This window comes from Populus alba, chromosome 1 (assembly GCF_005239225.2).
Source record: "Populus alba chromosome 1, ASM523922v2, whole genome shotgun sequence".
Classification (NCBI taxonomy): Eukaryota; Viridiplantae; Streptophyta; class Magnoliopsida; order Malpighiales; family Salicaceae; genus Populus; species Populus alba.
The window spans coordinates 48,944,278-48,963,721 of record NC_133284.1 but is presented as its reverse complement, the minus strand read 5'-3'; the positions used below and the strand labels follow the sequence as shown (position 1 = coordinate 48,963,721).

General features: G+C 33.0%; 2 protein-coding genes across 5 annotated transcripts; both read right to left on the bottom strand.

The window, feature by feature from the left end:
* Window positions 1-2,310: 2,310 nt before the first annotated feature.
* Window positions 2,311-3,280, bottom strand: LOC140954318 (uncharacterized). 3 transcript variants are annotated; one of them, XR_012171080.1, is made up of 3 exons: window positions 3,148-3,276; window positions 2,733-3,001; window positions 2,311-2,545 (listed from the first exon to the last, which is right to left on the bottom strand). XR_012171080.1 is itself a non-coding variant. In XM_073412191.1 (3 exons), the coding sequence occupies exons 1-3, from the start codon at window positions 3,211-3,213 to the stop codon at window positions 2,497-2,499; spliced, it is 387 nt and encodes a 128-aa protein (XP_073268292.1). In that variant the 5' UTR covers window positions 3,214-3,280; the 3' UTR covers window positions 2,311-2,496. The 3 variants fall into 3 exon arrangements, 1 of the variants encoding a protein (XP_073268292.1); XR_012171081.1 differs by having other exon boundaries at window positions 2,733-2,996; window positions 3,148-3,273; XM_073412191.1 differs by having other exon boundaries at window positions 2,733-3,004; window positions 3,148-3,280.
* Window positions 3,281-17,533: 14,253 nt separating this feature from the next.
* On the bottom strand, window positions 17,534-18,556 carry LOC118040966 (uncharacterized). 2 transcript variants are annotated; one of them, XR_012170776.1, is made up of 3 exons: window positions 18,319-18,545; window positions 17,903-18,171; window positions 17,534-17,716 (listed from the first exon to the last, which is right to left on the bottom strand). XR_012170776.1 is itself a non-coding variant. In XM_035048052.2 (3 exons), the coding sequence occupies exons 1-3, from the start codon at window positions 18,382-18,384 to the stop codon at window positions 17,668-17,670; spliced, it is 387 nt and encodes a 128-aa protein (XP_034903943.1). In that variant the 5' UTR covers window positions 18,385-18,556; the 3' UTR covers window positions 17,534-17,667. The 2 variants fall into 2 exon arrangements, 1 of the variants encoding a protein (XP_034903943.1); XM_035048052.2 differs by having other exon boundaries at window positions 17,903-18,174; window positions 18,319-18,556.
* Window positions 18,557-19,444: the final 888 nt, after the last annotated feature.

The following is a 19,444-nucleotide window of genomic DNA, read 5'->3' as shown; positions in this document are numbered from 1 at the left end:
AATTTGACTAACTAACTATCCATGATAATTTACAATAAAAAAATAAAAAATATTACAAAATTGAATGTCTAATAACATAACTTCAAATAATGAGATAAAAAAATTAATTTCAAAAAATATAAAAAATAGAAAAAAGAAAAATTTTGAGATTCAAGATTTGAGAACATGTTAAATTCATAGAAAAACAAATTCAAGACTCAATGACTTAATGTTAAAAGATTAAATCGAAAAAAACTAAATTGAAAAAGATTAAAAAAAAAAAACTTGAATAAACCTGGGTTAACTCGAAAAAAACTCAACCTAAGATATAACATCGGAATAACACCACATAAAGGAAAGCAAAAAAAAAAACACTCTAGACCTGATAACCTAAAGTCAAATGATGAAATTAAAAAATAATCATTTTGTTTTTTTTTAAGAAATGAAAGATAAAAGTTAAATCAGATTAATCCTCGAAAATGATGATCTGGTTCATAAAATCGAGATTACCTCATAAAAAAACAATAAAAAATCACTAAGCAAAATCCTTAATTATCCAAAATTAAAAGCCTAAATAAATAACAATCAAAACAACAATGACTAAATCTAGCATAAAAGCTAAATGAAACAAACAAACAAACAAACAATGAGGGACTAAAATTAAAAATGAAAAAAATTAAGAAAATAAAAAAAAGTAGCAATAAAAAATAAGGATTAAAATTGAATACAAAAATTAAATAAAATAAAATAATGAGAGGTAAAATTGAAAAATAAACCTAGAAAAGTATAAAAACAAAAAAAGAATCAAATTTGATATAAAAATTAAAATAAAATAAAATTCTTATGGATGAAATTGCAAAACAATTAAAGATCAAAATGCATTAAAAGTAAAAACAAATGAAAACAAATGAAAATAAGGATAAAAAAAATAATAAAAACACAAATTAGAGGACACAATAGATTTTTAAAAGAGTTGGTGTCAGTTTCTAAACTAGGAGAGAGAGAGAGAGAGAGAGAGAGAAAATAGAAATAGAAAAATGTTTATAAGAAGTTCAACCGCACTTCATTCATGAACAAGCATCCCACCACTATAAAGAGTATGACCTACCGTTTCAAACATTGTCATTGACGCAAACTTTTAACTATTGATAGGGTAGGCACATATGTGGGCGTTTGGTAATGAGGTTGCGTCTGCGTTTTAAACAAAACACAGATGCAACCCGTTTGGTAAATATAAAAAGCAACTTACTATTCATGGGTCCCACATTGTTTTTGCGTTCAAAACGCTGGGTAAAGAAAAGCAGACGAATCCTGCTTCCTGCGCACTTCATGCAAATTAGCATGAACAGTGGATAGTCATGCTCCACTGTTCATGCTAATTAATTAGCATGAACAGTGGAGCATGACTATCCACTGTTCTTGCTAATTTAAATGCAAGTTTTATAGTATTTTTTTAATGATAGTATGATTCTTTTACTATAAAACCATAAAACTATTCCTACTAGTTTTTTTTTTTCTTTACTTTTAAAAGTGTTTAAATCATTACACTTTATTTAAAACGCAAACAAATTAACTTCTCCCTATTAAAAATAATGATAGCTAATAAATCCCATTGAAAACACCTTTCTACACCTGAGACAAAGTTAAACAAGTTTTTTTTTTTTCCAAAGAAAAAATAACAATTTCACTGGAATTCAAAGTGAAATGAGAATGCACGGTCAAAAAGTCTGGAGCTCTTTAATTTTTTCTTTTCTTCTTGTTTTTTTTTTTTTATATATAATCATGAATGTCTAGACCAACTTATTTATATTTTGATTAAATTTTCAAAACTTATAAAATTAAAAATCAGATAAATTACTTTGAAATTTATAACATTTAAATTAGTGATATTTAGAAAATAAATTCCAAATTAATTACAATTTGTTATGCACACGTGGCTTTGTATTTGAGACTTTTGGAGACTGTTTGTTATTGATGCCACACTGTTGTTTTCTAAAAAAATAATTTTTGTAATAATTTTTTTTTTATTTTAAAATTAATATATTAATATAAAAAATGAATTTTAAAAATCCAAATAAAAAAAAACAACCGAATACTGCGAAGCTAAACAGGCTAGTTAAGACTTTGTGTTTCTCTAACAGAGAGCATGTGGTTGCATTGTTTAACCTCAATACTTCTGGTATTTTTTTTTATTTTGTTTAATTATGTCTGCCTATCTTCTTCTTCTTCGATTACCTCAGGTTATACTCAACCGAATGCTTATACCGTTTATATAACAACCGGCGGCATCGCCCGGCAATTCACCTAGTATATATACTATAACCCAGAACATTCAACTCGGAACACAGAACGCAAATCCTTAATCAAATGAATACTTCATCAAAGGAAGAAGGATATCAAGGGAAGACTAATGTCAATACATATCTCGATTTTGGACTGATGATTTCATTTTAATAAGAAAAGACGATCAGGAGTCACTGCAAAGGCAAACTGCTCCTTGTTTTCCATGATCATTGGTCAGCCAACCAGGCCTGCCATTCCTTGTTCCTGCTTTTCCATTTCCTCGCTGGCAACACAACGAATAGGAAACACAATGATTGAGAGAAGATTAATTATCAACAGTGCATTTTGATTCTTTTATTTTGAGTTCGTTAGCTTATGTTTCCCTCCTTGTAATAGCATTAGCAAGATTAATTATCGAATCCGATATCCCAAGAATTAAGAAAAGAAATGGCGAAGGGAATTTAACCAACCGGAGGAGCCCAGTGAGGTGATCAGCATGGGCAAAGTTGTTGTCTTCACGGGCTTTCAAGATGCTAAGCATTAGGTTGATCCTGACTTGGTTGTAATCACTCTGCTTGGCTATGTTCATCGTCTCCTCTTTGAGGCTGCGGCATTCAGATTCTATCTCTTCAAACTTTTGTCTTATTTCTCGTTGCCCTTCTCTTATGCGTTTTTGTCCCTCGCCGATCTCTACCATATCTGTTTTCAATCGTTCCATGGTTTCCCTCCGCTCTCTGTTCTTCTTAACATGTATAAGAATAATAATAATTTTTTAATTTCTGGGGATAATGACATGAAATATAGAAACAACAAGTCAAGAAACAAGCTTCAAGAATAATCTCTTTTTAAGAAAAACATAGAAATATAACTAGATTTGGTTCGTACCCATCGTTTCCTGTGTTTGGACTTGGAAACACTGCGGCTCGGGGCTAAAGGCTTGATCGAATCCATAGCTGCAGACGCCCGTATTGAATGACTTCCTTTCTCTTGAAATTGAAAGGTTGTGTTTACAATGATTCTGTTTAAAGCCTATTTCCAGTATACAATATAATATGATATTTATAAGTTTTTCATAACTTTAAAAAATATTTTTCACCTAAAATAAAAGAAAAAATATTTTCTTGAAAACCAAACTATTCTTTGACTGGAAAATGATTTTTTGTTAATTAATTTTTCTAATGACAAATAAATATAAAAAAAAATTAAAAATAATTCCTAAAAAATTACTTTTCATGAAATAAATAAGTTTTTTAGTGTTATAAAATGAAAATAAATATTGCTGCAAGAAAACACATATTGTTGGTCTTACATTTTGGGTCAATGCAGAAAGAAGCAAGCACAAGTGCACGACTTGGAATACAGTCGTGCCAGTGCCATGGCTACGTGGGAAAGAAAATACATATTGCTGCTCTTCCTTTTTATTAAATTAAAAAAAAAATGTAATGGTGAAAACACTGTAGAATAAGACTTGGATGAACCGTTTAAAAGTATGGTTATGGTAGTTTTTTAAAGTATTTTTTATTTAAAAATATATTAAAATTATATTTTTTTTATTTTTTAAAAAATTATTTTTTATATCAGTGTATCAAAATGATTTAAAATATTAATTTAAAGTAAAAAAAATAAAAAAAAAATTAAACTTTTTTAAAAATATTTTTGAAATATAAAAATAAATAAAGAAAGAATATGGATTCAAACAATGATGGAGCTTCCTTGATTCTGCATCTTCTCTGGTCATTGTTTCTTCATTTTCTCTTTCTTCCCTGTTGCTTGCATGCTCTGTTTCTCTTCTTTTTCCGTTGTGCCTTTTTCCCCCTTTCTTTGTGATGTGATTTTCGCATAAAGCGGCGATCTCATCACACATAGCATTATGCCAAACTGCATACCGGTCAGCATCAGAGAATGAAAAAGGCTCAGAAGAGGGAGAATACAGTACCCGTGTGGAGGTAGAAGTAGCGGCAGCGGAAGCAACCAGATTAGCTGACTTCAGCTGCCGCGGTCTAAAAGTCATAGGATGTCTGATGTGTGTTGATGGAGACGCAAGGGAAGATGGTTGTAGCGAGGAGACCTATGGCAGCTGATAAGAAGACAAATCAACCATAAGTTGCAGACCAGCAGGAGAGGATGATAAAGAAGCAGCCTCAAGCACAGGACTATCAGCAGAGGAGGGGCTGGAAGCCGAGACTGAAGCTGCAGGAGTGCTGGCCAAGGAGGGCGAAGCAGAGGAGGGACTAGAAAGTGCCCCAAGACCATGAGGAGAGGAGACCAATTGACGATCTGAACTTGCATCATAAGGGTTAGATAAACAAGCATGGGATGATGGCCAAGGGATGGGTGGAGGTTGTGGTCGGGTGGCTATTTGGAGTGGCAGAGCGGAGTGTTGTGGGTTGTTTGGGTGGCTGATGAAAGTGGGTGGCGGTGGGTGGTTTAGCAAATTTAGGAGGGTAACAGTAGTGGGTGGGGTGGGGGTTGTGATGGAGACCTTTGCAATCTGTTCAAAATTATCAAATGGAAACACATGTTCATGGAAGCGGACATGACGAGAAATATAAATACGGTGAGATGCAATCTCAAGACATCGATAACCAAGATGCAGGGAACTATATCCAAAAAACACACATGGAGAGGAACGAAAATCCAATTTGTGATTATTGTATTGACGCAGAAAAGGAAAACAGAGACACCCAAATGTACATAAAAAAATGATAATCAGGAGACCGTTGAAATAAACAATCAAACGGAGAGCGATGGGCAAAAATAGGAGTAGGCATGCGATTTATAAGATAAACAGAGGTTTCAAAAGCATAATTCCATAATCGAAAAGGTGTTTTACATTGCCCTAAAAGAGTAAGACCTGTTTCCAAAATATCCCTATGATGACGCTCTACTGTTCCATTTTGTTCATCAGTGTGGGGACAAATCAGACGATGATGAATACCAATGATTTGAAAAAATGTGGATAGTTTTCGGTATTCACCACCCCAATCAGTTTGAACAGATTTTGTTTTTAATAAAAATTGACGTTCGACAAGAGTCTGAAATTGATGAAAAACAGAGTAAACATCAGACTTAGCAACGAGAGGATAATACCATACATATTTAGTATAAGCATCAACAAAGATAACAAAATAACGATAGCCATCTGAAGAAAAAAGAGGAGCAGAGCCCCATATATCACTAAAAATTAATTCAAGTGGAGCAGAAGTTTTGTGACCCGTAAATCCTAAAGACAAACGCGATGATTTTCCTAAAGGACAACTTTGACATTGAAAATTAAGACGTTTGTTGTTACAAATGATATTTTTCGAGATTAACAATTGAAAAATACATGAAGTAGGATAACCTAGTCGACGATGCCATAAATCGGCAGAGGCAGAAGTGCAGGGAGACCAATAGGCTTGAGGAACTGACGTGACGGAAGACTTGGTCAGGGCATAGAGACCATCTTTACTCTAACCTGAGAGAAAGACTTCATGGGTGTTGAAATCCTTGATATAAAACACACGAGGGTGAAATTCAAAATAAACATTATTATCAAGACAAAATTTCTGAATAGAGAGCAGAGGTTTCGTGATTGCAGGAACATGAAGAACATTAGATAAGGTGAAAGAACGATGTGGTGTATATATTTTTGTATGACCAAGATGAGATATAGGAAGGCGAACATGAAGAACATTAGATAAGGTGAAAGAACGATGTGGTGTATATATTTTTGTATGACTAAGATGAGATATAGGAAGGCCCTTACCATCAACAACATGTAAATTATCATTACCAAGATACGGTTCTGAAGCAGTTAAGGTGGCAAGATCAGGTGTGACGTGTTGATTGGCATCGGTATTCGAAAACCAATCAACAGAACCGGTTGAGGAGAGATTGCACTGCACCAGGTTGGCAGTAGGTTGTTGGCCATAACCTCGCTGCTGGAATTGAGGGAAATGAGGAGTTGTATGGCCGAAATTCTAACACAGTTGGCAGCGTGGATTCTACCCCCTATTGCGCTGCCAGGAGCCCTGCCTATTATCACCGAAGGAGGAGTTTTGGAAGCTGCGGTGATCAGGTCTGGAGCCAGCAAATCGGTTGCCTCTACTGTTGGACTGGTTGGGACGCCAACCACCGTTGAAGCGGCCCCTGCTGCGGCCAGAATTACCAAAAGTCTGGCGCTGCGTAACAAGAACAAAAGATGGAATGTTGGGTGTGGGCAGCAGAGGAGCATGTATGGCAGCAGAAGATTTGTGAAGAAATTCATGTGTGAGGAGATGGCTATGAAGATCTGCATATGATAAAGGTTTAGCCTTGGTAATAAGACTGGTAACTAAGTCCTTAAACTCTCCCCGAATACCACGAAACACATATAAATTGAAATCTTCAAGTGAAACTGGCAGACCAACAGCGACCAATTCATCAAATAAAGCCTTCGCTTTTTGCATAAATTGAGTTACTGATTCATCACCATGTCGAAGATCCTGAAGAGAGCTGTGAAGTTGCATAATACGAGAGTTGGAGGTGGAAGTGAGAGCTCGCTCAAGAGTGCCCCAAGCTGAACAAGAACTTTGATAGCCAACAACAAGATGCAAAACTTTCATAGATAGGGAGGAAAGAAGAGCACTTAGAATGAGTTGGTTGTGTTGTTTTCAGGTTTGAAAAAACGGATTTACCTGAAGAGAGATACCATCATGAGCAAGAACATGTGTTGATGGACATGTGTTGGAGCCATCAATAAAACCAAAAACTCCTTGACCTAGGAGATAAGACAGCATCTACATACACCAATATAAATAATTGGTTTTTGTTAATTTAAGGGAGATGACTTGATGAGTGTAAGAAAGGGAGATAATGCTTGTGGCAGCAGAGGCAGCAGACGTGGGCTACAAGAGGAGGCGTTCACAAGCCATGGCAGAGGAGAATCCAGGCTATGACGCAGCAGAGGAGGCGCTGCAAAAGAAGAGGGCTGCACTGCTGGAGAAGAAGAAAGCTGGATTGCTGGTGCTGCAGAATTTAAAGATGTATGTGGCGGCTATTCCATTGAAAAAGGGAGGTTGGGATGCTGGGAGAAAAGTAGGTTTAATTTATTTTAGGGTTTTATAGCTCTGATACTAAGTTGAGAATAATTGAATGTGTTAGGTTGTGCTTTAGCCAACCTTTCTATTTATATAAAGGCAGTAGAACACTGCAGTAACTGTAATGATTACAACATCCTATATTACTTTTCTATTCTGATAGATACATGAGTAACTATAATAATTACAACATCCTATATTAATTTTCTATTCTATAATTCTTTGTTTTTCAATTGACATGAAATTGTTATTTTATCTCGGTTGCGGAGTTGTTATAATATCGATTTAGATTCGATTATAGATAAATTATATTCCACAAATTATCGAAGGATGTAACTTTAATAGTGAATTTATTTTTACTTTCACTTCAATTTATGTAATTTTAAATTTATTTTTTTAATATTTTAGGTAGTGTATTTGAATTAAGACTTTACTACTAACTTTAAAAATTCATGTATATAAATTAATAATTAAAAATTATATATTTATTTAATAGGTCAGGATTGAAAAAATATTCTGACTCCACCGTCTTGCCAAAAATCACGGTTCCATATTTGGAACCAAAGTGGTACGTATATGTGATGCAATGATAAGTTCTAGATATGAGCTTCGTTGTCACGAGGATGTAATATTTGGGCTCTTGGAATACTGGTGTCCTGAAACCAATACTCTTGTTTTCCCATGGGGAGAGGCAACCATTACTCTTGAAGATATCGCGAGTCTTGTTGGGCTTCCTGTTCTTCGTGAGCCGGTGACAAAGCCTCTTGCGGGGGATTCGGTGAAAATTGAAGAAGAGACGAGGAAGCAATATCGAAAGGAAATGTGTCGGAGCAAGTTGAAGAAAGCCCGCCATGGGTCTTAGCTCAAGCATTTTATGAACAGTGTGAGTACGATCATATAGGGTTTTTGCACTACGGTTGTCAAGTTTTGTCTTGCCTTCTCTTCCAGAACATACCATTCAAAAGCATGATTTTGCAGTTGCCATCCATTTTGTCTGAAGGGACCAAGATTGCACTAGCTCCTGCTGTGCTCGCCAGTCTTCATAAGAACTTAAGATCGTTGAAAGAACAGGCTGCTGCTGCTGCTTCGGGTTCTATTGCCGTTTCAGGTCCCCTGCAAATGGGCTTTTGAGAGGTTCCCACTTCTGGGACCTCAGTGTCCTAATCTACTTAAACATGGTGAACCGAGGGCTGCTAGATGGAACAAACTGAATTTTAAAATCTGTCTGCCATTAACCAGATCAGTCCTGAAAGTGCCTGACAAATTTAAATGGCTTCCACATGCCGATAATTTGGATAATCGGCACCGTTCATCGTATTACAAAGAAGATGATCTACGATTCACATGAACCAATACTAAGGGTAAGAGCTACAGTACTGACCACTTGGAGAACCTTTTTGGATGGTTTGACTCATATTTTAAAACAATGCTAACTTTGTTAATGACATGCATTGATAGGACGACAATTCATATAGATACTGTTTGCTAGAAATTATAATTTTTTTTTTTTTAAATAATTCATGAGAGGTGAATTATTTTTTTGATGTTTGATAATGTTATAATAAATAAGTTGAAAAATATTTTCTAGTGTTTGATTATGTTATGGAAAATAAGTTGGAAAATAACTTATTAATGCTTTATTTTTTTCAAGTTTATTAAAATAATGATGAATAAATTTTAAAAATTTAAAATTTAAATGAGAATAAAATTGAAAAAAATAATAATATAATTTCATAAATTATCTCAAATAAAATAAATGACATTCAAAATAACAGAAATTAAATCTAACAGATAAAAAAAAATTAAAAGATGATGAAATTAAAATAATATTAATTATAATTTCATAAATTATTTCAAATAAAATAAGTAACAATAAAAAAAAAATGAAGATCAAATTTAATAGATAAAATATTTTAATTAAAAAAATAATAAGAGAATAACAGACACAAAAATAAGGACCAAAGTTAATATAAAAATCAAATTAAATCAAATTCTAAGAGATAAAATTTTTAAAAAATTCAAAATAAAATATTTAGCAATCAAAAATTTAAAGACCAAATTTAATATAATCAGCAAATAATATGATATTTCTAAATTTTTCATAACTTATGGAAAATATTTTCCACCCAAAATAAAAGGAAAAACACTTTCTTGAAAACCAAACTAAATTTTTCTTTGACTAAAAAATATTTTTTATTAACTAATTTTTTTAATGATAAACAAATACAAAAAAATTTAAAAAAGTACTTTTCATAAAATCAAGAGGGTTTAGTGTTATAAAATGAAAATAAATATTGTTGTAAGAAAACACATATTGCTGGTCTTTCTCTTTGGGTCAATACAGGAAGAAGTAAGCACGAGTGCACAACTTGGAATACAGTCCTGTCAGTGCCATGGACTCCATTGGAAAGAAAATACATATTGCTGCTCTTCCTTTTTATTAAATTAAAAAAAAAAACTAAATGTAATGGTGAAAACACTATAGAATAAGACTTAAATGAGCTCGTGTTATTATTATTGTTTTTTAAAATATTTTTATTTAAAAATATGTTAAAATAATTTTTTTTATTTTAAAAAAATTATTTTTTGATATTAATTTATTAAAATGATATGAAAATGCTAAAAAATATTAATTTAAATAGAAAAAATAAAAAAAATTAATTTTTTTTAATAATATTCTTGAAACGTTAAATAATATAGATTCAAACAGTGATGGAGCTTCGTTGAGTCTGCATCTTCTCTGGTCATTGTTTCTCCCTTTTCTCTTTCTTCTCTGTTGCTTGTATGCTCTGGCTTCTCTTCTTTTCCCGTTGTGCCTTTTTCCCCCTTTCTTAGTGATGTGTTTGGTATATTTCTATGTCCTTTTTAGCTGTCTGGCTGCTTTGGTTGTGCATTAAAAGCACTGTCCAGAACATGTGTTCATGATTGCCTTTTCAGGCTATGGAAGGCTGACTCTTAATTTTGGAATTCTCGCAATGTTTTTTCTAGGAATGGCAGTTAGATTAGACAGTTTGCTAACAGTTCTTCTGTATTATGCATTACATTCTTCAGTTTAGTTCGTATGGATTATTATTATAGTTTGTATGATTATTATTAGAGATTGAATAATTAAATAATTTATGATAATTTAGTTTTTAATAAAATATTCAAAATTATGTAATAAATTTTAAAAACAATTTTAAATCTATATAATGAGATTCTAAATGTTAAATTAATCCGGATTAACACAAAAAAAATATGAACATAAAAGAGAATAAGGTAGAAATTCTTATTAATCTGTTTATTCTAAAGTGTTCAAATTAACCTAAATATAAAGAGATTATATATAGGTTAAACTAAAAATATTATTCTACCCTTAATAAATAAAACAAAAGTAAATATATTATTTAACATCTCTCATCAAACTCATGATGCCACATCTACAAGTATTAAAAGTTTGCCAATTAGAAAACAAAAATGAGAAATGGAATGTGACTTAGTAAAGAAATCTGCAATTTGCAAGAAAAAATAAACAAAAGGCAAAGTAATGGTGTCATGCTTGAGATAATACAAGTAAGATGACAATCAATCTCAATGTACTTAGTTCGCTTATGAAAAATCGAATTGTGAGCAATCTAAATAGAACTCTGGTTGTCACAATACATAGTAGTAAAATGAGAAAGGAAAACTTTCATATTAATAAGTAACCAACGTAAACCAAACAATCTTCTTGGTAGTAAATGTCGTAGCACGATATTCCACTTCGGTTGAAGATTAAGAAACAATAGATTGTTTCTTGCTCTTTCAAGAAATAAAAGAATCACTTAGAAAGATACAGAAACCTGTAGCAAACTTGCGATATGTGATATCACTACCATAATCAATATTAGAGTATACTCGCAGCTCCAAGATGGAAGTAAAAGACTTTGAAACACTATACCTCAAAGATATCACAAAATATGAAGAACAAATGTCCAATAAACAGTAGTAAGAGAATAAACAAATTAACTAACAACATGAACAACATATGTAATATCTAGACAAGTAATGGTGAGATATATCAAGCTCCCAATAATAGTACAATATAAAGTAGGATATGTCAAAGGTATATCTGAAGAAGAAGAAGAATACTTTGCGTTAACCTTAATAGGAGTATCTACAGTCTTGTTATCAGTAAATCTAGCCCGCTCAAGAATATCTGCAACATATTTTAATTGAGAAAGAAGATAACCTCTAGATGAGGGAGCTACCTTAATACCCAGGAAATATCGAAGATAACTCAAATCTTTCATTTCAAACTATCTAGCCAACTCTATCTTCAAAACTAAAATATTATCAATGTCATCACTAGTAATACTCATGTCATCAATATATAAAGATAAAATGATACAACCTGCATCAGTGCATTTAATAAAAAGAGCAGAATCATGACTATTACAAACAAATTCAAGAAACAAGATCATAACAAAGAATTTCTCAAACCAAGCACGAAGTGCTTGTTTGAGACTATATAATACTTTTTTAAGCTTACAAACATACCTAGAGTCATGTGAAACACTAAGAAAGGGTACCATATAAACTTTTTCTTGAAAATCTCAATTCAAGAAGGCATTTTTAGCATCAAGTTAGGAGATATGCCACTGATAAATCAAAGCTACTATAATAAGAGTACGAATAGTAGCAATTTTTACAACAAGGGCAATTATCTCCTTATAATCCATACCATACTGTTTAGAGTATCCTTTTGCAACCAACCTAACTTTGTATTGCTCAATAGATCCATTAGAATTAGTCATGGTTTTATCCACCCAACAACAACCAACAATGCCCTTACCAGGAGATAGAGGAGGAACCACATCCCAAGTATATATCTTATGTAAAGCAAAAAGTTCCTCATCCATAGCTTGTTGTCAAAGAGGATCAATAATTGTCTTTTTATAGGAAAAGGGCCCAGAAAGATAATGAATAGAAGCTAAAAATGAACTAAATGATGAAGAATAACATGAAAAAGCAAAGTCTGGTAGTTTTATGGACTTATGAATGCATATAGATTGGCATAAAGGTGGGTCCACAATCTCAAAAGAAGCTTAGGGGGTTGTAGATGAGAATAGAGCTTCAGGTGTGCTGGAAAGCAAAGTGTCAGTATCTGCATGATGATGAGTACAAATTGATCGAACATGAAAAGGAGTACTTGAGGTACTAGAAGCCTGAGATGATAAACTACCAGAATTCTCAGAAAATGGATCTATACGAATAATATAAGATCTAGTCAAGGTATGAGTAATTGATGGAATAGAAAAGAAAGGTATATGCTCAAGAAAGACAACAAGACAAGACACATAAAGTTTCTGAGTTATTGAATCAAAACAATGATACCCCTTTTTATCTTCACCATAACCCAGAAAGATACAAATAGCATATCAAAAGGACAATTTATTGCATTCTACATGAGGACTAAGAACGAACAGGTACAATAAAAAACTCTAAAGGAGAATAATAAGGAATATACCTATATAACTTTTTTAAAGAAGACAAACTCGAACTATAAGATGATGAAATTGTATTAATCAAACTTAAAGCAGTAAGAACAATTTCTCCCCCAAAACTCACTAAGAACAAAAGCAAACAACAACAGAGAACGAGTACTTTTGATAATATGCCTATGTTTTCTTTCAGTAACTCCATTTTGCTCAGGAGTATCTATACATGAAATTTGGTGGATGGTTCCATTTAAGGCAAGCAACTGACAAAATTTATTAGAGGCGTATTCTCTACCCAAATCACACCTAAATCATTTGATTATAGCAGAATGTTGAGTTTTGACAAGAGATTGAAAGGCTGCATATATCTCAAAGAATTTAGAATGATTTTTCATTAAATAAACCCAACAATAATGAGTATGATCATCAATAAATAAAACATAACATTGAGACCCTTCTTTTGTGGCAACAAGAGAAGGTCCAAAATGAATCAAGTCAAATGGTGAAGAAGAACCATAAATACTTCAATTAAAAGGTAAAGCAAAAAATTTTACCAGTTTACATCCACTACAATTAGAAATATCACAGGTTTTCAAATTTCATAAAGCTCCTATAGATGCCAAAAATCTCAAATGAGAAGACAAAACATGACCTAGGTGAGAATGGCATAAATAAAAACTAGAAGATGAATGACTCAAACGAAAAGAAGAAAAATCAACAGTAGTAGTAGCAACAGCGGTAAAAGACACTTTTAACTCATCCAATATACATAGTCCATTCTCCCTACGACTTGTCCTAATCAACTTCTGAGAATGCAAATCATGTACACATTAAAAAGGAGAGAACAAAATGACTAAATAATCACCAGAATCACATAAATGGTCCAAAGAAACAAGATTTAATTTGAGGTTTTGAATAAGATAAACATTGGGAGGAGATAAGTGAGGTGTGACAACAGAACCAACACTTACTAAGGGCATGAGAGTGCCATTAGCAGTCATAACAAGAATGGAAGGCTAAGGGGATACAAAGGTCAAAGATAAAGAATCTGGAGACATATGATTTAAAGCACCAGAATCTAAGACTCATTTAGAACGTGACATACCTAAGAAACTATGAGGCAACTAACCTATGAAAGGAGAAGTGGACATTGCTTATGGTTGTAAGGAGAGAAACTTCTGAAATTGCTCAGCCAAAGTACTAGGATCTGTGATAGAGCCTGATGAAGATACTATTGCAGTATTGTGGTGAGGAGGTCTATAACTATGAGGTGGTTTATGAGCATTAGATTGTAACTCACTGTCATGCTTCCAAGCTTGATTTTGTTGTCTCAACTTGGGACATTAAGCCTTGCAATGACCTTTCTGCTTACAAAAATTACACTCGTTGGAATCAACCTTCGTGTAAGGCTTATTCAAATGATTAGAGAATGACTTAGAGGGTACTATTAATTTAGAAGGATTCAAAGCAAAAAGAATTCCCTTTTCAGAATAAGACTAAAGACATATTTTTTAAACTAATAACTCACTGACAACAGAGTTAACAGAAGGCAGTGGAGAACAATGCAGAATTGAACCTCTAAGTATTTTAAAATCACTGTGAAGTGCTGTTAAAAATTATATCAATCGTTGTTGCTCTCTACGCTCAATATAGGCACCACATGCCTTTAATTCTATCAATTCTGTAAAAGCCAATTGATCCCAAAGATTTATCATAGCATAATAAAACTCTTGAATACTCATATTCTTCTAATGAATAGCTTGTATGTCATTATCTAACCGATACTGCTTTGTAAAATTTGATTGCGTGAATAACCTTTGCAGATGATCCCAAACCCCCTTTGTTGTCTAATACTTCTCTAACTGCGTACCTATGGAATGCTAAACATAATTGTTGATCCAAGTAATAATATTTTCATTGTTTACTTCCCATGTATCTATCAGAACAACATCCCTCTCCTTAGTATTTTTAGGTATAACGTAAGTTCCACTAACATATCCCCACAACTTCTTACCCTTAAGGAAATTCCTCATTACATAACTCCGGTATGAATAATTCTTTTCATCCAACCTCACACTCACAAACTGAAGTGAATAATCTCTTCTGGTAACCATAATTAACAAACAAAAAGAACCAGAATGCAAAAGCAGCAAAAGACAAAGTGCCAAATTACAGAAACTGAATAGATATCATAGAAAATAAATAAATATCTTCTCAAAATTATACGATTATTTTCTAAAACACAACATAAGTTGCAGAAACTAAATGCAAATATCAAATTACAGAAGCTGAAGAAAAGAAGAAATACCAGATTTTGCATAAGCAGAAAACAAAATATCACTCCAAAAAATTTGAATTCACGAAAGCTGTGTTCGGGATTAAACCTTGTTCCATAAAAGAAATATAAACATAAAAGAGAAGAAGACTAAAATTCTCATTATTCTGTTTATTCTAAAGTGTTCAAGTTAACCTAAATATAAAGAGATTGTATATAAATTAAACTGAAAAATAATATTTTACTTTTAATAAATAAAATAAAAATAAATATATTATTTAACACTAAATACACTTAAATAATTTTATTTGATAGTTTTATGATATTTTTGGAACCAACAGTTGTGTTGACTCTCAACAAGAAAAGCGGGATGATACTATTTCGCTTTCCCTTTTAGTTTACACTGTTCCTATTTTATTTGGCCATGATCGAGTTGCTTAAGCTCCTATCCTTTCAATTTTTCACCGCTTTCCATGTTTTTTGGTTTGTTAAGGGGGTGCTGAGCTTCTTTCTTGCTACTTTTCATATCAACTATCAAATGATATGTGTCAGAGAGGATTTATCTGCCTTTTTTTCACCACAAGTTTGTTTATTTTCATGGTTAGCTGCGTTTGCGAGTTCCCTGCTCTCTTATTTCTAATTTTTCTAGCCTTTCTTTCACTGGGTTTCATACTTTTTTGCAGGGTGGTGGTTCTTTTTGGTTTCAGCCATGATAGTTTGCCCAGGTCTCATAAATAAATGTGTATCAGAGCATCTTCGTAACCAAAGATCCATCTCTCTTATGTTTTTCTGCAAATACTCTTCGCTTGGCCTTTTCCTCACCATGATCTGTTCAAAAGCAACATGATTATCGTTCTTCCAATCATATATGGAAAACCTCGGCTTCTGTTGTATTCAAGAGAATCGACCCAAGGTTCACAGCAGAATCAACTTTCTGTTTTTATCAGAATAAAAGGCCAATCCCAGATATAGATTTTTGGTTGCATGATGTTGCCATGAACACAGAGAAATGACCCCACAGCAAGGCTACACATGATCTCACTTTGTTTTGAAACTCAAACAGGACAAATTAAGGGTTTCTCTTTCGAAAATCGATGACTTGAGAGGTGGGTTTTTCAATCCCTTTCGTCATATTTTGGAAGTATACAGAAAGAAATTCCACAAACACTTTGTGAGCACGTTTGCTGTCCATTAAACGTAGATTCTTTCCTACTTCGCTGGTTTGCTAACGCGGCTACGCCACTGCTTTTGCTTTGCAATCACACTCTTTCTTATCCGTCCGACATCTCTTCATGCTGTGATTATACGACGAAAATTGCTGTTTCATATTCTAACGCTACACAGTTGGCTACGCAGATAAAAACTATATTCGAGAGATGATAATTCAAGTCAAGCAGGGTAGCTTGATTAACGTGACTTAGAATAAAAAATTTGAAAATAAAAACTAATTTTAAAAACAATCAGAAAAAAATTTAAGATAAAAAGATATAAGATAATGATAAACTCCATAGAAATGAATATGATAAAAGCCACGAAGCTTATGACTTAATAACTTTAATATTAAAGGACTATATCAAAAAAAATTCAAATTAAAAAAAAATAAAAAAAATTTGATAAAAAACCTGAATTATACTGGATTAATCAAAAAAACCCGCAATTTGAAATATATGAACGGGACATAAAGAAAAGCGGGACAAACAATGAAACTCAAGGCCTAATAAGTTCCATGAAACTAAGGCCTAATGAGTTAAATGATAAAATTAAAAAATAATTAATTTTTATAAAAAAGCATAAAAATACCAAAATAATTTAGGCTAATCCTTGAATCTAGTAAACATGACTCATGAGATCGAGAATAGCTCATTGAAGACAAACATTAAAAAATTCATTAAGCAAAGTCCCTATAAAAGCAAAAGCAAATGCAAAGAACAATGAAGACTAAAATAGATAAAAACAAATTGGAAGATATAATTGGTTTTTGAAAGAGATAACATGAATTTCTAGGCTAGAAGAGAGAAAAGATAGAGAAAAAGAAAAATATTCACAGGAGCTCAATTACACAATTTATTTGCCCCATTAGAAACGTTAATGACTAATGGATTATATATAAAACATCTTCTAACCCCTAAAATCAAGCTAAAATAGTTGAAATGTAACTGCGCGGTGAAAGGGCATGAGCTCTTTTAGTTTTTTTTTTCTGCAGCTAGGTGACTTACGATTTGTTCTGCACATGTGGCTCTGCATTTGAGACTTAAACAATGCCTGCTACGATTCTTTAACAGAAAGCATTGTTTAACCTCCATGCTTTAGGTATTTTTGTTGCATTTTGTTCAATTATGTCTGCCTATCTTCTTCTTCGATTACCTCAGGTTCTACTCAACCGAATGCTTATACCGTTTATATAACAACCGGTGGCATCGGAAACATAGTATGTACTATAACTCAAAACATTCAATTCGGAAAGAGAACGCAAATCCTTAATCAAATGAATACTTCATCAAGGAAGAAGGATACATATCTAGATTTAGGACTGATGATTTCATTTTATTAAGAAAAGACGATCAGGAGTCACTGCAAAGGCAAACTGCTCCTTGTTTTCCATGATCATTAGTCAGCCAACCAGGCCTGCCTTTCCTTGTTCCTGCTTTTCCATTTCCTCGCTGGCAACACAACGAATATGAAACACAATGATTGGGAGAAAAATAATTATCAACAGTGCATTTTGATTCTTTTATTTTGAGTTCGTTAGCTTATGTTTCCCTCCATGAAATAGCATTGGCAAGATTAATTATCGAATCCGAAATCCCAAAATTAAGAAAAGAAATGGCGAAGGGAATTTAACCAACCGGAGGAGCCCAGTGAGGTGATCAGCATGGGCAAAGTTGTTGTCTTCACGGGCTTTCAAGATGCTAAGCATTAGGTTGATCCTGACTTGGTTGTAATCACTCTGCTTGGCTATGTTCATCGTCTCCTCTTTGAGGCTGCGGCATTCAGATTCTATCTCTTCAAACTTTTGTCTTATTTCTCGTTGCCCTTCTCTTATGCGTTTTTGTCCCTCGCCGATCTCTACCATATCTGTTTTCAATCGTTCCATCTTTTCCCTCCTCTCTTTGTTCTTCTTAACATGTATAAGAATAATAATTATTTTTTAATTTCTGGGGATAATGACATGAAATATAGCAACAACAAGTCAAGAAACAAGCATCAAGAATAATCTTTTTTTTAAGAAAAACATAGCAATATAACTAGATTTGGTTCGTACCCATCGTTTCCTGTGTTTGGACTTGGAAACACTGCGGCTCGGGGCTAAAGGCTTGATCGAATCCATAGCTGCAGACGCCCGTATTGACTGACTTCCTTTCTATTGAAAGTGAAAGGTTGTGTTTACAATGAATTTGTGCTCTTCATTTATAAGAGGAGTCAGATCTATAATCAATCTACGAAGTTCTCCAGTCTTCCGCTCGAGCTTTGTAGATTTTCGCGTGTGATCGCGCGATAACGCCAGAAACCTAACCAGGCCCATCTCTGATGGGCCCCTATATCTATATATATATATATATATATATATATATATATGGTTTTAATTTTTTTAATAATTCTTTTAAATATTTAGATCAGATTCATTTCTTATGGACAGAACATATCTAGCCTAATAACCAACAACATGCATAACGGGTCCTAGTTTCAGTAAAAATCTTGAATTATTATTGCTGTTTTCAGATTATCCATTCAAGAATTATTTTATAAAGTTGTTTAGTTTTAATCAAACTTCTCATAATATTTAGTTTAATTTTATAATATTATTATATAATTAAAAAATAAAATTGTTAAACTGATAAAGATAAAAATAAAGCAAATAAACCTCAAGTGCTTATCTTGTCAGAATTGGTGGGCAGAACAGATAACGCCTAGTAGACCGGTTTATTTTTAAAAAAAATTTAATTAATTTAATCGATTCTTTAAATTGATGGCAAGATTACGGAATGCCCTGTTGGTGGAAGGGGAAGGTTTTACATATCTATTATCTTGCCTCCTCTGTATGTTTATCGCCGCGATTCCTTATCCCTGTCCCATACGATTTTTTTAATTATTATTTTTTATAATATACTTTTCAGTTTTTTTCTCGATCAAATCGCACACTTCAAATCACCAGGATAAAATCGAATAAAATCTCGAGTGCTTGTCTTGTCAGAATTGGTGGGCAGAACAGAGAACACCTAGTAGACTCTGCGTTGGGTCCAGCACACCTCTTCATGCCATGCTGCTGCAATGGTTACTTTATATTTATTTCTTTTATCCTTTGAACCTTCTTCACCATCTGTTGTGAATGGTGGGAGTCATGATCCATGAAGGAACCTGCTGCAAAAGATACCGAAGAACAGGAGGAG